This window comes from Rattus norvegicus, chromosome 9 (assembly GCF_021556685.1).
Source record: "Rattus norvegicus strain SHRSP/BbbUtx chromosome 9, alternate assembly SHRSP_T2T, whole genome shotgun sequence".
Taxonomy (NCBI): Eukaryota; Metazoa; Chordata; class Mammalia; order Rodentia; family Muridae; genus Rattus; species Rattus norvegicus.
In genome coordinates, this window is record NC_141542.1 from 101,232,501 (window position 1) to 101,252,651 (window position 20,151).

Here is a 20,151-nt window from a genome sequence, read left to right on the forward strand (position 1 = left end):
ATGGAGCAAATTAAGTTTACCTATTTTAATCGTAATTCTAATCAGGGTCTCTTGTAGCCCAGGCTTGTCTGGAATTTTAATTAAAGATAGTCTTGAAATTCTGTCCTAGCCAGGTGGTGGAGACACTCACTTTTAATCCCAGTATTGGAGAGGCAGAAACAGGATCTCTGTGAGTTCAAGGCCAGCCTGGTCTACAGAGCAAGTTTCCAGGACAGCCAGGGCTACACAAAGAAACCCTGAATTGAAAAACAAAAAATTTTTTTCTGACATCCTTTAAAAGTTTATTGCTATAATAATAATAATTATTACTATCTTTTATTGTGTGTATATGATGTGTGTGTGTGTGTGTGTGTGTGTGTGTACGTGTGTGTCCGCGTGTGTGTGTCTGCTCGCAGCACATGTTATGGCATACACATGGAGGTCAGAAGACAGTGGTTCTCAATTTGTGGATTGCAACCCCTTTGGGGTAGAATGATCCTTTCATAGGGGTCACATATCAGATATCCTTCATATCAAGTATTTACACTATGATTCATAACAGTAGTAAAATTATAGTTATGAAGTAGCAATGAAAACAATTTGATGGTTAGGCATCACATGGGGACTTGTACTAAAGGGTTGTGGCACTAGGAAGGTTGAGAACCACTGTTCTAGGACGTGGGTTTCTGAGATTCACTCTGGCTGTACAGGTTTGTACTTGCTATAGGTAAGTACCTTTACCTGTGAGCCATCTGCCAGCATCTGACACCAGGTTTCAGTGTTCATTCCTCTTGTCTTAAGTGATACACTTGAGTTTATAATACCATATTTACACTAACCATATGCTACTATGTTTGTGAGTCAGCTAACATTTACCAAGCACATTAGTGTGTAACCATCGTGCTAAGTGCTTTATGCAAATTTCTTCTGTCTTTTCTTTTTTTCTTTTTTTTAAATGTTATTTATTTAATGTATGAGTGCTCTGCTGCCTATACATCTGCAGACCAGAAGAGGGCATCAGATTTTCCCCTTATAGATGGTTGCTGGGATTTGAACTCAGGACCTCTGGAAGAGCAACCAGTGCTCTTAACTGCTGAGCCATCTCTCCAGCCCTTCTTCTGTTTTTTCAATGTGTTACTCTGGTATGCTTGTTTGTCCTCATCTTAGTTAGGGTTTTATTGCTGTGAAGAGACACCATGACCAAGACAACTCTTCTAAAAGATTTAGTTGAGGCTGGCTTACAGTTTCAAGAGGGTTGGTCCATTACCATCACAGCGGAAGCATGGCAGCCTGTAGGCAGACATGGTGTTGAGAGTTCTACATCTTGATCTGAAGGCAGCAGGAGACTGTCTTCTGTAGGCAGCTAGGAGGCTCTGGATCATACTGGCCAGACTTGAGCACATATATGACTCATATATGAGTCCCACCTCCACAGTGACACACACCTCTAACAAGGCCACACCTCCTTCAATAAGGTCACACCTCCTAACAGTGCCACCTCCCATGGGCCAAACATCTTCAAATCACCACAGTCCCCAGTTTGCACAGAAGGAAACTGAGGTATAAGGAGATGAGCTGATGTGCCTAATGTCACACAGATATTGTGATCACAAAAAAGAGGACAATGAATGCAGCTCAGTGTGCTTGCCTAGCATGAATGAAGCACTCAACAAACCAGGACTAGTGGCACACTGCTGCAATCCCAAAACTCAGGAGTGGAGGCAGGAGAATCAAAAGTTCAAGGTCCCTCTCTGCTACACAAGTCAATTCAAGGCCAGCCTGGGGGGACATGAAAACCCATGTCATAACTGAAATACGGAAGTAAGTAGACACAAATCTTCAGTAACATTTTCTTTTCTTGCATGACAGGCTTTCTCTGTGTAGCCCTGGCTGTCCTGGAAACTTGCTCTGTAGACCAAGCTGGTCTCGAACTCACAGAGATCCACCTGACTCTGCCTTCCAAGTGCTGGTATTAAAGGTGCAGCACCATCACCCAGGGGAGACAAAGTCTTGACACATAGTCCATGCTAGTTTTAACCTTTGTATCCTCTCGCCTCAAGAACCCAAGTGTTATAATTACAGATGTGCCATTAACCTCCAAATCTCAACCAAAATAACTTTCATTGCTTTGTTTCTTGAGAGAGGGCTGTGTGTAGGCCAGGCTGGTCTTGAACTCACTACGTACATAGCTGCGGGTAGTCCTGCATTATGGATCTCCCTGCCCCCACCTCCTGAGGGCTTAGATTACAGTTATGCATCTGGACATTTGATTTTGTGATTTTGTTTGTTGACATGGGGTCTTACTGCCTATTCCTGGCTGGACTGGAGCTATTCTGTAGAGATGCTGGCTTTGAACTAATAGAAATCCTTCTGCTTGTCTTTTGAGCACTGAGATTTTTTTGTTTGTTTGTTTGTTTTTTGTTTTTTATTTTTGAGAGTCTCATTATATGGCCTGACTGGCCTGAAATTCTCTATGTTGGCTGAACTGACTTCGAACTTTCAGTAATGCCCCTGCTCTTACTTGAAAATGCTGTGAATACATGCGCTGCCGCTACCTCTGGCTTTCCTGTTCAACACAGCTTTCAACTCCGGCTCAACAATTCATTTTTGAGGAGGATCAGAGTTGTGTTTCCAGAGTCAGGTGGGATCAGCCAGGCCAGAGCACAGGTGTTCAAGGAAGTCGCTGCTCACCGTGTGAACCCCACAAGCTGTGGGTAAAGGAAATTATGGCCAGGAATAATTTTTGCAGAACGCAAACCACTCTGCATGGTGTTCGGTTTTAATCCGTCTCCTGCCTGTGTGCTAGACTGGCTTCTGAGAATCAGGATGAGCCTGTGGCTTGTGCTAATTTATCCATCTGACCGGTGCTCAAGAGCAAAGGCAATTCCCTGTCACGCCCAGCCCTACTCTTACTAACGAGAGAACACCGATCGCTCCCTGCAGCTTTCTTTACTCTCTGAGGTCTGTGTCCTTATCCTGCTTTCCCATTCTTTAATGGAGAAAGGTCTACCCTAGCACTTAGGAGTATTCAAACTTGGCATTCAAGTTTGAATTTGGTTCTATTTGGAAAGCCAACTACAGGTGCCAGCAAGTTTCCCACCCTTAAAGGACATTTAACATCCATGAAAGTGTTTCTTGGGTCCGAGAGATAATGGGTAAGGATGCTTGCTGTGCAGAAACATGGGGATCCGAGTTTGAATCCACAACATCCAAATAAAAAGCCTGATGAGGCTTTGTGTGCCTGGAACAGTGCAGTAGGGGAGGGGTCACAGACAAGAAGGTCTCTGGGGCCTCCCGGCTGCCTGCCTAGCTCCAGCTCCAGGGAGGCTCTGTGTCAAAGAATAAGGCAGAGAATGATAGGATGGCAGGCACAACACACACACACACACACACACACACACACACCTCCAAGACAAAAATGAAATGTCTTTTAAAAAATATAATGTCTTTAAAAATGTTTTTTACATTTGTATATTTTATTGGTATGTTTTGTCTTCAATGCATGCATGTAAACCATAAACCGTGTGTGTGTGTGTGTGTGTGTGTGTGTGTGTGTGTGTGTGTGTGTGTGTGTTATCCATAAAGGTTAGAAGACGGTACCCAGATCCCCTGGAACTGGAGTTACACATGGATGTGAGCTGTCTCGTGAATGCTGGAAATGAAACCTAGGTCTCCTACACCACCAAGTGCTCATAACTGCTGTGCTCTCTCTAGGCCATCCACCGGATGTCTTAACGGCTCTATTTTTCTCCACAGTTAAATTCATCATCTAAATGCACAAAACACCGAAATAAAAAAAAATCTAAACCAGGCTTACCTGCTGCCACTCCGAAGGTAATAAAGAGAGACTGCACATTAGCTGCATAGGCGCTCAGCACCCAGCCGAGGGAGTTCACCAGCCCTCCAATGATTGCTGTCTGGCGGCACCCACAGGTGTTAATGAACAAGCCGATGAAAGGTCCTGCCACAGAACAGGGGAAAAGGCACTGACAAGAGGCTCCTCATTGTCTCAGAGCCTCACACATAAAGAACAAAGCATCACCAGGGACGCTTAAAGGAGCCCAAACCCGGGGCTACCGAGATGGCTAAGCAGGAAAGGGGCTTGTAGCCAAACCTGTCAACCTGAGTTCAAGCCCGAGACCCACATGGTAGAAACAGAACAAACTCCTATGGGTTGTTGACCTGCACAATGCACCCCTCAATAAAATTACATGAGATCATTTTTAATAAAGAAAGCAAACCCAAAACGTCTTATGGGGGGGTGTCCCTGCAGGTGTGAAGACAAGCAACAATCTGAAAGGAGGTGAGGATGCAAATTCGGTTTGGAATGACTTCATCGACCTGGATCAAACTTCGGGGAGTCTGATCGTAGACATATTTAAACACAATAGAATTTAGACAGAGGTTTCTAGGTGACAATCACTCCAATTCTGGGTGCACAATGAAGCTTGAGGTAACATATAGAAACTCCTTTCCAAAGTACCTGTGACCATGAAGGTGGCTTCTATAGCTAAAAGACGCAGGATGTGCTGTGAGCTCTAACAGAGACAGCACGGAGGTCAGCAGGCCATAGAGTACATGTGACATCTCCCCTAGGGATGGCTCTGTGGACTGGGAGCCAAAGATAGAGGTCTAGGGAGGGAGAGTCGGGATAATCATTCTGGGTGGTTTGTTATCTACAGATAACAACAGCTCACCAGGTTATTGGCATCGACTCCCAGCTTTCTGGAGGGAAAGCAGATATTTTATTTCCTCTACTGAGGAGACGTCCCTGAGTGATTACCGTCCGGTTTTCCTAGAATCTGAGGGCACAAGGACCTTTGTGTCCCCAACAATCTTAAAGTATACAAACCTTTCAGATGTACATGATCTCGTCAGAGAACACACAGTTCTAGACTGGCAACAAGCAGTCAGGTTCATTCTGCCTATAACAGAAGCCCTTGGCTAGCAGACTAACAGGAGCCAGGCTTTTCTCATTTCCTCAGCCTTACACTAAGTTTGAAAGTGCGTGCAGTAAGCAAACACTTGAAATTAAGAGAAGTTAGCCCGGCAGTGGTGGCGCATGCTTTTAATGCCAGCACTCAGGAGACAGAGGCTGAGTTCGAGGCTAACCTGGTTTACAGAGTGAGTTCCAGGATAGCCAGGAAGGAGAAGGGGGGGGGTAGAGGAGAGGGAGGAAGAAGAGGAGGAGGAAGGAGAGGGAGAGGGAGAAGAAGACAGAGAGGGAGGGGGAGGAAAGGGGGAGGAGGAAGAAGAGGAGGAGAGGGAGGAAGAAGAAGAGGAGGAGAAGGAGGAGGAAGAAGAGGAGGAGGAGGGAGAAAAGTCACACACACAAAACCAGTAGCAACACTGACTAGTTTCCCGTCCTATCCCCAACCGACTGGGGCCATGTGACGGCTGGCTCTGTGGCTTGCTCACACCCTCTCAGGCTGGTAGCAACTTCTACCCTTGCCTCTTGTCTTCTTCCTGGCCCTCTGGCTGCTATATGCAGATGAGGTTGAGTTTCACTTACTACATTTGCTTATGCAGTGTGGGCACGTCCCTGTGGGTGAATGTGACACAGAGTGGAGGTTGGAGAATGACTGATGGGAGTCAATCCTCTCCTACCACATGGGTTTGGGGATGGAACTCGCTTGTCGTGCTTGGTAGCAGGTGCCCACTGAACCATCTCACAGACACTCACAGATAGGTTTTGACTCCTGTTCTAAAGGAAACACTCAAAAAGGATTCTCACAACTGTTCCTATAGTCTTTCACAGAGTACCCAATGCGAGCGACACTTAAAAGGACTTGCTGTCTTCAACACACTTAGGCCCTGCATTCTCTTCCAGTCTTCCTCTGAGACCAAAAGAACTGCAGCCTAGTGGTTTTCCCCATGTAACCAAGGATGACCTTGCAGTTGTGATCCTCCTGCCCCTGCCTCCCCAATGTTGGGACTATAGGCTTGTGTCACCAAGCTTGGTTTATTAGGGGCTAGGGGTTGGACCCCAGGGCTCCATGCACACTAGGTAGGCACACTACAGATGAATTGCATCCCAGCCCCTAGGGTGTGCATTTTGACACTGTGTAGAGAGATCAAAGATGGTTGTCATCACTTTATATAGTTATTGAGTGTTGCACTTGGGTGGGCCTTTTCAACTTAATCATTAACTTAGGGCTGGAGAGATAGTTCAGTGGGGAAGAAAAAGAGCTTGCAGTACAAGCTCGATGACCTGAGGTCAATTCATACAGTTACAGTGGAAGGAGAAAGCCACCTCCTGAAAGCTGTCCTCTGACCTTTATACACAGGCTGGGACCCATGCTCATACACATACTCAGATGTCTACTCATGATACATCCACACGGAGTAACAAGTGAAATAACTGAGCTCTTAAACCTTTCTCTGCTTAGCCCTGTGAGCTCTCAGGGCCGGAGAAGGAGCTGGTGCCTCCCACACTCCTGGCACATTAGTTACTTTTGTCCCGATGTGACAAACCCTGATAAAAACAATTTAAGGCAAGGGTTGTCTGGGCTCGGGTTAGAAGGCTTAGCTTATCAGGGTCACATGTTCCTATTACAGTGCCTGGTCACATTGTGTCTGTCATCAGGAAGTAGAGAGAAACAATACTGGGGCTCAGCCAGCTTCCTCCAGTCCCAGAACTGGTGCTGCTCAAGTTTATGGTGGGTCTTAACCTCCTCAGTCAAATTAACCCAGAAACTCCCTCAGAAACTCCCACAGAGGTTTGAGTCCAAAGCTGTCAATCTGACAGTCAAGATGAAGCATTGTCCCGGGCAAGTGCCTTTCCATTCAGCTACAGCCCAGTCTTGTCTGCTTTGGGTGTATTTACTTTTCACATTTATTTATTCACTATGTAGCCCCAGCTGGCTTGGAGCTTGCTATGCAGACCAGGCTGGCCTGGAACTCACAAAGATCCACCTGCCTCTGCCTCCCAAGTGCTCAGATTACAGCTGGGCTGGCAACATTTATTTTATTTGTTTTAAAAGTGCATTTATTTTACGGGTATGAGTGTTTTGCCCGCATGTATGTATACGCACTGTGTGCATGCCCGTTGCCTGCGGAGTTCAGCAGAGGGCATCCGATACCCCAGAACTTGAGTTTTCGATTATGAGGTACCTGTGGGTGCTGGGAATTGAACCCAGGTTCTCTGTAAGAGCAGCTGGTGTTCTTAACCGCTGGCATCACTCCAGCATCATTAATGTGTTTTTAGGTATGTGTGTTTGTGAATGGATGTGTGCATGTGAGCGCAGGGGCCTGTGAAGGCCAGAAGTGTCAGCTATTGCAGGAGCTAGAGTTAAGGCAGTTGTGAGCCACCGTAGATGGGTGCTGGGAACTGAATCTAGATTCCCTGCAGGAGCAGCACATGTTCTCAACCACGGGCCACTTCTTCAGCCCCTTGTCTAGAAGTGCATAGTTCAAAACACGAATATAAAGACTTAATAAGTTCTGACATTAGAGACAGCAATTCAGTTAACTTCTTATAACAGACTTACTACATACTAAATATATTTAGCACATGCCATATATTAAATATGTATACTATATAAATAACATATAAAGTAAGGCCATTGGTATGGGCATCTCAGAGAATTCTGGAAGTAACTGAAACTGAGATATCATAAGTTTGAAGATATCTCTCTACATACATTAAAGAATAAAATGCTCCTAACCACAGAGCCATATCTCCAGCCTCACATTTTAATTCTTATATATTCACACTCACGCCACCATGCCATAGTTGGGCGAACAAGTGACCCAAAATGGAACAAGCTACACACACACACACACACACACACACACACACAAGTGACATGAAACACACACATACACACTCATACACACACACTCACATGTAAGTGCCATTACACACACACGTGACATGACACACACAAACACAGTCTCTCACTCTCACACACATACATACAAATGCCATGACACACATATGCACACAAGTGCTATGACACATACACACACACACACACACACACACAAGTGCCATGAAACACACATACACAAACACACACAAATGGCTAAATGGTAAATTTCGTGTTCTGAATATCAATTTTAAAAGTTGATACCCAATTCCTAAGGTTACAAGAATGGATGCCTTGCTCACAACAGGGACTCGCCATTTTGTAACCACCCAGTCTTAGAACAGGTGCCAGCAAACGTACCCACGATCAAGGTGATGCCCATGCTTAGGGAGCTGACCCAAGCGGTCAGGCCACGGCTCTGGTGGAATTCTTCAAGCCACTCCACGTTGAGGACTCCTAGGGCCATCTGTGAGCCCATGATGAGGATGTGAACAAAAAAGGAAGAGAGGACCATCATCCAGGCCCACCCACCATCGATATCCGGGTGGGGCTTCAGGGTCTTCTTATTCTTAGCTTTTCGGTCATCCTCAAGGTCATACCCGATATCTTCATGACTTGTATACATTTTCTAAGGTTTTCTGAAATAGACACAGTAAATAATTTATCACACATGGAAACAAAAAACAGCTTCCCCCTACCCTGCCCGGACAGTTCTATCTCAGATCAAAGTCGCTTCAGGGTCAAATGATGCTCAAGTTAGGGTAGATTAGTGTTTGATACTTGTGGATACATGCTTATCACTTTAAAGCCCCGTCTTCATAATCACCTCACAGGTATTAGAAAAGGATTTGTTTATTATATTTATATAAGTACACTGTAGCTATCTTCAGACACACCAGAAGAGGGCATCGGATCCCATAACGGATGGTTTTGAGCCACCATGTGGTTGTTGGGACTTGAACTCAGGACCTCTTTTTTTTTTTCTTTTTTCTTTTTTCTTTTTTTTTCGGAGTTGGGGACCGAACCCAGGGCCTTGCGCTTGCTAGGCAAGCGCTCTACCGAACTCAGGACCTCTTGAAGAGCAGTCAGTGCTCTTAGCTGCTGAGCCATCTCTCCAGCCTGGGTTTTATAAACTTAAAGAAATGGGGGGAGAGGGTAGGGAGAGACAGGGAAGAAAGGAGGAAGAAGGAGATGGACAGAGGGAGAACACACATCCTGGATGTGATGGGTTAAGACAGACCAGTCTCGGGGTTGGGGATTTAGCTCAGTGGTAGAGCACTTGCCTAGCAAACGCAAGGCCCTGGGTTCGGTCCCCAGCTCCGAAAAAAAGAAAAAGAAAAAAAAAAAAAGAATGGAGAGTGTGGAGAGTGTAAAGGGGTCTAAATGTGCAGGATAACAGAAGCGATTGCTGTCTACCCATAGAAATGGCTGCTGGGTCGTTCCTTAAGTCAAGTGGTACCATAGCAGGCTAGAAGCTAGGACACATCAGGGGTGCCTGCTACCCCAGAGCCTGTATAGGTGGAGTATATTATAGACAGATTGGACATGGACAGAGAGAAACTAAAATGACACCAAATGACTATAAATAATTTGATTTAATTTATTGGAACTGATTGCCAAAATTTCTAGGCAAAAACCTTAATAACTTTCCCTGGCCTGAGTTCCAAGCGACTCTGGGTTTTCATGTTATAGGCGTGCGTGTTTCAAATTTGCCTGTTTTGGTTACTCGTGTGTGTGTGTGTGTGTGTGTGTGTGTGTGTGTTCAGACATGCATGAAAACATGCGTGTATTCAGTTGTATACATGTCTAGGTGTTAGTGCATATGTTTGTGAATTTGTGAATGCATACAGAGAATGCATACAAGATGGCTGGAGGTGGCCATCTTGGATTTTAAGATCTCTCCCTGGCCTGGAACCCACAAATTCAGCTGTACTAAGTGGCCAGTGATCCCCACGGGTCCACCGGTCTCTGTCTCCCTGAGAGTTGGGATCACAAACATGTGCTGTCATGTTTCGCTGTTGCGGGTGCATGGAGTGTGTATAGTGTACACCTGTGGGTGTGTGAGCATTCGGAGTTCACAGCAGGCTACTCCTCTATTTCTGCCTTGCACTTTGAGGCAGCCTCTCATCGAACAGGAAGCTAGCTAGTGAGCTAATGCCGGGTGACAGGCACATGTTGCCATGCCTGGCTCTTCATATGGGCTAGGGATTGAACTCAGATCCTAGGCTTGTAGGAATGGCTTTATTGAGTAAACCATCTCCCCAGCCCCCTTATTGTGCCCCCAACCTTTACCATAAACTTATCCGGCAGTTACTTCAGAGACCCTCTAGCTCGACTTCACATACAAGTGGCCCTGACTCCCATGTTACTTGGGGAGTAAGCTCTTCCTTCCTTTCTTTCTTTCTTTCTTTCTTTCTTTCTTTCTTTCTTTCTTTCTTTCTTTCTTTCTTTCTTTCTTTCTTTTTCTCTTTCTTCCTTTCTTTCTTAAAGATTTATTTATTATTATATTTATATGAGTACACTGTAGCTGTCTTCAGACACACCAGAAGAGGGCATTGGATCCCAATACAGATGGATGTGAGCTACCATGTGGTTGTTGGAAATTGAACTCAGGACCTCCGGACCCACTGAGCCATCTCTCCAGCCCCCAGGCGTAAGCTCTTAAGAGTTTGGGCTGTGGGATCTCACCCTGAGTGACCTGTGACTATAGCCCATAAACTCTTGAGGTGAAGAGTATCAGTCTGTTTGTGGCTGAGACAAAGAACCAGAGTGACTACACATCATCTATCACCCTACATGTCTGTGTGGAGATTTTATTTCTGTTTAAAATAGTGAGTGGAACTCCAGATGTGGTGGCTTGTGCCTTTAATCTCAGCACCCAGGAGGCAGACACAGGAGGATCTTCGTGAGTTCAAAGCCAGCCTGAGCTACAAAGTGAGTTCCTCAACAGCCAAGGCTACAGAGGAACCCTGTCTCAAAAAACAAAACAAACAACAATGAAAAAGAGAGCAGGGTGGAGCGGTGGGGAAGTGAGGGCAGGTGAGGGAGGTGAGAGGCTGGTTTGGAGAGTGGCATTTTCAGTTGATTCACACAAAAAGTGTTTCACTTACTTTGACTATGATCTTTGAAACTGAAATTTGCTTTTATTTATTTCAGAACAGAAGAAGGGAGGCAGCTCAGTGGAAGTGCACTGACCTAGTGTGAGTGAAGCCCTGGGTGCCACCGCCAACGCCACAAAAATTAAATATATGAAGGAAAGCCAGGGTCTGGACAGATGGCTCAGTGGTAAGAGCACGGCCGTTCTTCCAGAGGACTCAGGTTCAGTTCCTAACACCCACATCACGAGGCTCACAACCGCCTGTAACTCCAGGTCCTTCCTCTGGCTTCTGCAGGTACCTCCTGCACACAGCACACGTAGGCATTTAGGCCCACCCACATACGTACAGGATAAATCTTGTTTTTAATACTAATAAAAAGACCCTAAAAGCATAACAAGTGAAAAAGGTAGAGAGCAATTAAGGAAAACACTGGACACTGATTTATGATCTCCATGACCAAAAGTGCGCACACTACACACATGGACACAAACATACACAACATAAAATGAGTTTAGACTCCACAGAAAAGTGCTTGAAATATTAAGCACTAATATTTAGCAGCTAAGAACTTTATATCCTTACTGAATTATTTATTTTATGGATTAAAAGATGTGGTTGCCATCTGCCTACTCTGGGCATTTCCAGTTTATCTGATCATAAATAAATGTATTAGCGTGTAATGGACACGTGTATGCAAGCGTGTAATGGACACCTGTATGCAAGAGGCCAAGTGCGAATGCAGACGATGGTACTGCATGCAGATGCCGCAATGCAAGTGGGGTTCATAGCTTACTAAGGCCCTCAAGGGCTCATCCGACTTTTCCCTAAAGAGTAAATGGAGAGGTATGGAGGAGCGTGCGTGTAATTACAGAAAATGGTAGGCTGAGACAGGAGGATTGCTGGGAATTTGAGACCCGCCTGGGGTACACAGTGAGTATTGGTCCAGGCAGGGCTATGTGTGCTGCTAACACTAGCATGTGAGAAGTGGAGGCAGAAGGATCAGGAGTTCGAGGCCAGCCTCAGCTATATGGCAGGTTTGAAGACAGCCTGGGTCTCAAGAGGTCTCTTTTCAAGAAACACACACACACACACACACACACACACACACACACACACACACTGAGAGAGAGAGAGAGAGAGAGAGAAAGAGAAAGAGAGAGAGAGAGAGAAACAAACCCCCAAACAAACAGAAAGAAAAACAAGTATTTGCATTTTATCCTTCTATCTTTCTAAAAGCAATCATTCCTTGGTTTCACAATTCACTGTCTACCATGGTCTCTAAAGCAGAAGTCTACAGAAGAGCAAGTCTGATATGATATGACTTGACTGTTTCCTCCACAGGTCACATTGAAACCCAACTGCCACTGTAACCATAGTAACAGATGGACCCACTAGAAGTGTATGTCACAAGGGCTCTAACTTCAGGAATGGATTAAGGCCATTGTCCCCAGAGTGGGTTAGTTGTCTTGGGAATGATAAAAAGGGGATGGAAGTGACTTGATATCTATCCTGATGCCCTTTTCTGGTCCCTCTGACACTGCATGTGCAGTGTGCAAACATTCATGTGGGCAAAACACTCATACATATAAAATACATAATTTTTTCTTAAGGAGGCTGGAGAGCACTTGTGCCTTGTACAGAGGGCTGGTATTTACTTCCCGACACCCAGATAGAGCAGCTCACAACTATCTGTAGTTCTACAGGACCTGATGAGACCTTCTGGCCTCAGAGGAGCATGGTGCACACATGGACAAGCAGATACACACACACACACACACACACACACACACAAACTTAAAAACTGTGAAAGCTTTTTAAAAAATTTTAAAGTAAATAAAAAAAATAAAAGTCACAAATAAGAGAAGGGTGGCTACATGTCAAAATGTAAGTACGTAACTATGTAACAGAAAATGGAAATGTCAGTTTTTTCTGGAGTGTATTATAGATTAAAATATAATTAACATTTTTTTTTACAGTTCCGCCATGGAATGAATTTTTACAAGCAATTTATTTATCTTTAATTGGACTGTCACTATGTCGCACTCAATAAACTAATTATAATGAAAAGCAAGAAGGAGGTTGGGGTGGTGCGTGCAAGTTAAAACTAAAATTGCAATCTCTTCCCAAAGAGCTAGGTGAGTTCTTCAGCTGAACTCAGGGAATTTCAGGCCGGTAGAGGGCGCGCTCGAGGCCATGAGGCTGCAGAGCTGAAGAGGGTAGCAAGTGACTGGACAGTGAGTTCCAGCTGGCCTCATAATGTGTTAGGGGGTCGGGTGGGGAGAAGAAGATAAGGCCAATGGGTTAGGGCTGTGCTTAGTGGCTTTTGCCATGATGGTCTTGGCCTGTTGGTATTAAGGTCCTAAATTACCCCACTTTACAGATAAGACAACTGAGACATCTGTCTGTGTCTGACAAGTTCTCACTTAGCCTATGATGGCCTCAGACTTGGAGGATGACCTTGAATTCACGAACTCATCCTCCAACCCCCACTGCGAGAAAAGGGTATTGTATTACAGTGCTGGATTTAGGCAGTGCTGGGGGAATTGAACCCAGAACTTCATGCATCCTAGGCAGGTACCCTACAACCCGAGGTACATCCACGAAGCCCTGAAAGTGAGCCAGCTGCTTAATGGGTGCCCTGTGAAGTCCCAATATGAAGAGCATGGTCAGTTTCAATTTCTTCTTCACATTGCCCCCCCACCCCCACCCCTTCCCCTCTCTCCACTGACAAGGCGAAAGGGAGTCTTTTTAATCCCTTATGAGCATCCCCAGTCATCCTTGCTAATGAACCTAAGCCTGAACCAACTTTTCTGCAGGAAGAAAGGGCTTAATTGGTAAGCAGAGTTGAGCTCATAAAACCTTGTCAAGCTGTGGCAGCCTCTGCCCTTTAATGGCTGTGCTGGGTCCTCACTGTCCCCCTTTCCTCTCTGGAGATGCTGGAGCGGCTCCCGGGGGCTCAGCATTCATTGCCCTGGTCCAGCCGTGAGTGATGCCGCACCCTCCAATCCTCCATCTCCAACAGGGGACCCCGACACAGACATCCGCAACCACGGAGGTCACTAACTGTAGCCCCATCACTGCCTGATTCAAGTCATGAACTGGGGGCCTGGAAAGCACCCGAGCGCGAGGCCGGGCGACGGGGCGACGCGCGCTCTGTTGCCCTGGGGGCGCGCGCCACCCTGGACCGCGCGCATCCCCGCCTGCAGTTCGGGGGGACAAGGGAGCACCGCCGCCCTGCCCAGGCCCCTCTCTTCTCATACCCTATCCCCGGCTCTCAGCTCGCAAGGGTCTCAGGAAGAGCCGCGACCGCCAGTATCGACCGGTATCTACCAGTATTCGCTGGCTCGGAGATGCTCCAACCCTGCGGTAGCCTCCGGCCGCCAATCAACACAGCCCAGAGTACTCACTGCACGCAGCCGGAGAGGCTACGGTCTCACTCGGCTCCCAGTCTCGACCTGTGAACTTGCAGGTCCGCTCGGAGAACCCGGGTTCGCTGGGCATGGGGATTGGTGACAATGTCGACCAGCATCCTGCAGATACAGTGCCCGGGGCTCGGTTCTTCGCCTGCGCTCGTTGTGGGGGCTCCCGGACTCGCCCTGTGTTCACTGTCTGGCCAGGTGAACCTTCTGGAGCCTAAGGCTCGATGCTTCCGTCCCGGAGCCTTTAAAAAGGGTGCGTTTGGAAGGATCCGAGCCTACCCAGAGCTTCCTTCCAATCCGTGCAATTTCAGGTCTCCGCGTTGGTATATTCCTATACCGGCTAATTCTGGTTTGGCAGGGGAAAAAAAAATCTGCGGGCTCCTCACAGGCACACTCTTGTGGCCGGTTGAAGTTTATCGCCTTGGCTGAGATTCGTCAATGCTGTGCACATTTGCGACCATAGGAAATGTCCAGAAATCTCAGGTGTGTGTTTGGGAGGGGTGCCGGGGGAAGGGGACTCTTCCATTTCCTTTCCTTTCCCTTTCTTTTTTCTTTTTTTCTTTTTTGAGTAGGAGGGAAGTAACGAATCAGACCGTCATCTGAGTCTCAGCCAAAAAGAGAGCAGTTTGAAGAGTGATTTCAACACTCGTAGTCACTTTGGACTCAAAAATCTCTCATCTTTGTCCCAGTCTGGGTACTACGTCTTCCCATCTTTCTGAAGTACCTGTTATTTACACCCATAGGCAGGCAACATATTACTTTGTGCCCTTGGAGAGTTTTTAGTATTTTGTTAAATACATGAAACAAACATTCTTTTACCTAACCTGACCGGCTCTGTTTGTTCCTGTCATTGTTGCTATAAACTACCACAAACATAGTGACTGAAAGCAGCACAAATTCATTATTTTACAGTTCTGGCAGCCAGAACCTGAAATGGGCCTCACCGGACTAAGAGTCAGCGCGTTGGCACACTGAAGGCTGTGTTCTTCCTGGCAGCTCTAGCTGAGCCACCAGCTTCTGCACGCTGCCCACACGCCTTGGCCGGCAGCCACTTCCTCATCTTCAAAACCATCGACATTGCATCATTCCGTCTGTCTTGGGTACTCAGGGCACACTTTCTCCATTGTTTGCTTTTCTCTTCCCTTTTAACTTAAATTATTTCAAACATGTAGTGTGTGTGTGTGTGTCTGTGTGTGTGTGTGTGTGTGTGTGTGTGTGTGCACGCTTGCATGTGACAGCATGTGTGTGGAAGTCCCTCGGAAGGCAGTTTTCCTTGAACCTTGTGTGTTCTGAGGATTGGTCAGCATGGTAGTAAGCACCCTTTACTGTTGAGCGTTCTTTCTAGCCCCTTCTCTTCCATTTCCATGGACCCCACCCCCTGGGTTATCTTGGTCCTTCCTGGATAATTCACACATCTATTTTAAGGCCAGCTGACTAGCAATGTACTCCCATCTGCTACCTTGATTCTCTTCCTGCCATTTAAGGTCACATAGTCCCGGGTTCCTGGTTAGGATATAGATGTCGTTGGAGGAGCCATTTATGCTACCCACCATGGGTTTCTTTTCCTTTCTCCTTTCTTTCCAAAAGACATTCATGTGTATTTTATTGTCATTGGCTTTATTGGTTTCTTAAAAAAAAAGATTTATTTTATTTTATTATTTATTTTGTCTGCATGTATGTCTATGTGTGAGTGTCAGATCCCCTGGAACTGAAGTTACAGACAGTTGTGAGCTGTTATGTGGTTGCTGGGAATTGAACTCAGGAGCTCAGGAAGAGCAGCCAGTGCTCTTAACCCCTGAGCCATCTCTCCAGTTCCCTCCCCCAACCACATGCCCCCCCCTTTTTTTTAATTTTTGAGAGACAGTAGCTCACATGCCCCCATCCCCCCGGTGCCCTGGAAGTAGCTATGTGGCTGAAGATGGCTTTGAACTTCCGATCTACCTGCTTCCCTCTCCCAAGTGCTGGGGTTACAGCCATATACCAACAGTCAGTTTTTGTAGTGCTGGGAATAAGAGTTGGAGCTCGGTGCATGCTAGGCAAAGGCTCCCTGGACTGAGCCACAACCCCAGCCTTCCTTAGTCATCTTAATAACAGATGATTGTGGAGGACGACGAGATGACATTTGCAGGACCACTTTTCCGATGAAGATGGCAGAGCAAATGGACTTGTTGAGTACTTCCTCAGGCTGTTCTTCTCAGACACCGTGCGTTCCAAACACGCTTTTGTCAGTCAGTCAAGACTGGGAACTCAGGTGTGGTGGATCACACCAATTTTTCTAGCACTTGGGAGATTGGGGGGTTCAAGGCCAGTCTGCTGGGCTACAAGACAGCTTGTTTGTTCTCTTTCTCTGTCTCTCTCTGTCTCTCTCCCTGACTCTCTGTCTCTCTCTGTCTCTCTCTGTCTCGCTCGCTCTCTCCTTTCTTTAGGAATAGAGTCCCACACAAGTATCTCAAGAACAGATGATCCTTCTGTTTTTAAAAGAGGTGTTATGGATTGAGTTTAGTGTGAGGCATCCCCCATAGGCTCATGATTCTGGAGGCTTGGTCTCCAGCCATCCGTGATATCTGGGCAGGTTCTGGAACATTCGGGACACGTGGTGTGTGTGGCTAGCAGAAGTGAGTGGGCTGTGGGCAGGCTTTGAGGATTCCGTCTGCTTCTGGTGCTGTCCTGAGCACTCTACTTTCTGATCCATAAGAAACAAAGGGTTACTGACACGGGCCGCTACTGTCATGGGTAGAACCTCTCCGTGTGGAGCCTTCTTTGTCACTGAAGATGGACCTGTGAGACCTTAAGCCAAAGTAAATCCTTCCTCCCTTAAGCTGCTCCTGTTGGAATTTTGTCAGTGAGAAGAAAACGAATACAAGAGGTCTGTAAGATCAAGATCCTCTCTTGACCTCCCAGGCCTGCAATCTTGCAGATCTCTAAGAGCATGATTTATCATAAATATGGGGAACCATCACCTTAGTCAGATAACTCCCAAAAACTCCCTGTGCCTCCTTGGCATTTGGGCTTCATTCCTTCTAATGTCCTCAGGCAGCCTCTCACCCATCTACTAAATCTATTTTTTCTTATTTTACTTTATTTCATGTTTGAGTGTTTTCCTTCCATGTATGTCTGTGTACCAGGCATGCGCCTGGTGTCCCCAGAGAAGAAGGCATTGGAACTACAGTTATATAGATAGTTGAGAGCTGTCACATGGGTGTGGGAAACAGAATCTGGGTCCTCTGCAAGATCAGCAAATGCTCTTAACAGCTCTCCAGTACCCAAGTCCTTTTTTTCCCCCCGAGACAAGAGTTTCTCTGTGTAGCCCTGCCTGACCTGGAACTCACTTTGTTACTAGATTGACTTCGCCTGCCTCTGCCTCCTGAGTGCTGGAATTAAAGATGCTTCCAGGCTCTAAATCTGTTTTTTTTTTTTTTGATGTAAAAAAAAAATTGCAATGCAAGCCGGACACATTGTCAGGAGGCCGAGGCAAGCAGATCTCTGTGAGTTGGAAGCCACCTTTATATACACAGTGAGTTACAGATAACCAGGGCTACACCGTGGGTTCCTGTCTGAAAAAAAAAGTGAAAAATTAGAAAATACAATAAAGTCTCCATACTGGGAAGGGAAATGTAAAATTATCTCTTATTCAGGTGATACGATTATATATATAGAAAAATAATGGAAACCCCAGAAAATGTTAGGACTGGCCACTGAAGTGCAGTTTCATTTTCAATAGCATCAAAAGGAACTTTTAAGGTTGGAAATGAAGTTCAGTGAAGTACTGAACTGTGTGAATGTAACTTTTATTCTCCTGGTGTGTGGGGTCCAGGAGTCGTCCCACAGACTGCACGGACACTGATCTCAGTTAAACAGGGATGGTCCAAGACTGATCGACCAGGGCGACAGCTTAAAGCTGTGTCCTGGACATTTCCCAGGGCCAGCTTGTAAAGGCTAAAACTGCAAAAAACGCAATGAGCTCATAAGCAGGTACTCGAGTATTGCCTGGTGGTTGCCCCTGACATAAGCCATTTTAGACAGAACAATCCATATTGACCTTTAATTTGGTGAGTCCTACATGAAGATCATGGTTGTGGAATTTCTTAAGATTAACAAACCTCAGAACATACCAAACATAATGTATGTGGTCAGCACGACCCTGCTCTGAGTCAAGTCATTTTTCTGCGTCAATGACTGTAGGAATATTACAGCAACAATATGAAGTGACTGACAGCAGGCACGGAACAAAATGGCTACAGCTATGCTAGGGGGACAGGCTTCAACAGATGAAAGTGTCATCTCTGAGGCTTACTGCCTCTGTCTGCTAACCTAGGCCTAGTCCTGGAAGCTTCTAGCCTATGTACAACCTAACTTAGGGCCTAGAATGTTCTCAGCCTCTGGGATTTACTGGTGAATAAGCTCACCCCTTCCTTGTTCTTTCTGATCTCTGGCTGCCTGGTCAACTCAGCTGTCCTGGCTTAAACTCCTCTCCAAGCTGACTGATTCAATCTCTCTCTCTCTCTCTCTCTCTCTCTCTCTCTCTCTCTCTCTCTCTCTCCCCCATCCTCCTCCCTCCTTCCCTCCCTCCCTCCCTCAGATTCTCCTGAACTGCTCTGCTTGGCCTCCAACTAACCCTGGCAATCTGTTCTGATCTTCTGGGTCCTTCTCATTCTCTGGCTTGTTCTGTCTTCACTGGTGTCTAGCTTGTTCTTGCTTCAACCTGTCTATTAAACTCATCAGCAAAACTGCCTCCTCTCTCATTCTCTCTGCACTGCTCTCTTAAGTAGCTTCCCTTTCCTCTTTCTTCTCGTTGGAGTTGTGCATGTCCTATTCTGTCTACTCTTTCTCTGATGTGTCACTTTGCCACTTAATTAGGCATTACTTCAAGCACAGGCACTTCCTTCTACAAGTGCTGGGATTGAAGGTGTGTGCTAGGACTGAGCCACACCAAAACTAGAAACAGGTTTTTCCACCCATAAGTAACACAATCTTGGGGTTCAGTGTGATCAAATACCCTGCAATAGAACTCTGAAAAGTGTCATGAGGTCATTGAAAGGAATGGAAGGAAAATCAAATAAATGCATAGATCTCTTTGGGTACTGGCAGCCTCCAGACCCAGGATGTTTCTGTAAGTGGCTTGTCAGGTTGGGTGCCCTGCAAGAGAAGGTCACAGAGTTTCAATATATTGTACAGGAAGAATGTCAGTATTGGGAAACTGTTAGCACTGTGTGGTCTAGCACGATGTAACCAAGGAACTGTCCTGTTCCTGGTAAGGCAGTAGAGCATGCACACAGAAGCCAGCAGTACATGGTTGTGGAGGTTCTGCCCTGACCTGCAAAGCAGGAGTTGCCGCATCAGCTGTTTTTGCTATCACAGCACTTGGTGGAATTTCCTTTCCCGAGTTGGGAGTTCCACTTTTGGCCTGCTAAGAGAGACCTGTGTGGAGAAATGGAAACCTATAACATCGGCTGCTGGCATGAGGTGATTCACGTCATCAGTCACGTCTGGGGGTCGGGCTTATGGTTTTTGCCTTTATATGCCTTCTGCTTTGCAATAAAGTTGAGCCTTGATCAGAACTTTATCTTGACTCCATTCTTCTCTCGTCCTTGTCCTTTAATTCCCAAAGTCCCATTCAATGTACCTACATTGACTAGTAGTCTCGGGTTGACTACAGGTGGCACCCAACGTGGGACTTGAAGACGGGGGACCCTCTGAGGAACACTGTAAGCACGTCACGTACAAAGTGAAAGTAAGTGTTGCACCCTCGAGTACCCGTTGTCACTCATCCTCGAGGGTTTAGCAGTGCAAGGGGACAGGGCAACAGCAAGCAGGCTTTTACGCGCACCCTGAAAGGGTTATAAA

General features: G+C 46.2%; 1 protein-coding gene and 2 long non-coding RNA genes across 12 annotated transcripts in view; 2 read left to right on the forward strand and 1 right to left on the reverse strand.

Moving 5' to 3' along the window:
- LOC102550706 (uncharacterized) overlaps positions 1 to 4,226 on the forward strand; it is a 7,238-nt gene extending 3,012 nt beyond the window's left edge. Inside the window, exon 2 of the long non-coding RNA XR_015629204.1 lies at positions 3,736 to 4,226. This is a non-coding gene — a long non-coding RNA (uncharacterized LOC102550706). The remainder of the gene's footprint in view (positions 1 to 3,735) is intronic.
- The window catches only part of Slc16a14 (solute carrier family 16, member 14), a 28,254-nt gene extending 12,604 nt beyond the window's left edge, over positions 1 to 15,650 (reverse strand). For 2 of the 9 annotated variants that reach the window (XM_087566400.1, XM_087566401.1), the window contains exons 1-3: positions 14,296 to 14,642; positions 8,151 to 8,428; positions 3,797 to 3,940 (exon numbers count right to left, since the gene is read on the reverse strand). Coding sequence is in view for 4 of the 9 variants with exons in the window: in XM_087566398.1 (XP_087422524.1) it covers positions 3,797 to 3,940; positions 8,151 to 8,415 (409 nt within the window). In the remaining 5 variants the exon portion in view is untranslated. 9 annotated transcript variants of the gene reach the window in all.
- On the forward strand, positions 14,070 to 19,865 carry LOC120094727 (uncharacterized). 2 transcript variants are annotated; one of them, XR_015629205.1, is made up of 3 exons: positions 14,070 to 14,505; positions 14,619 to 14,790; positions 15,220 to 19,865. It is a non-coding gene; the product is annotated as an uncharacterized LOC120094727 (long non-coding RNA). The 2 variants fall into 2 exon arrangements; XR_015629206.1 differs by lacking the exon at positions 15,220 to 19,865 and adding an exon at positions 14,880 to 15,130 and having other exon boundaries at positions 14,418 to 14,505.
- The last annotated feature ends 286 nt before the right edge of the window (positions 19,866 to 20,151 follow it).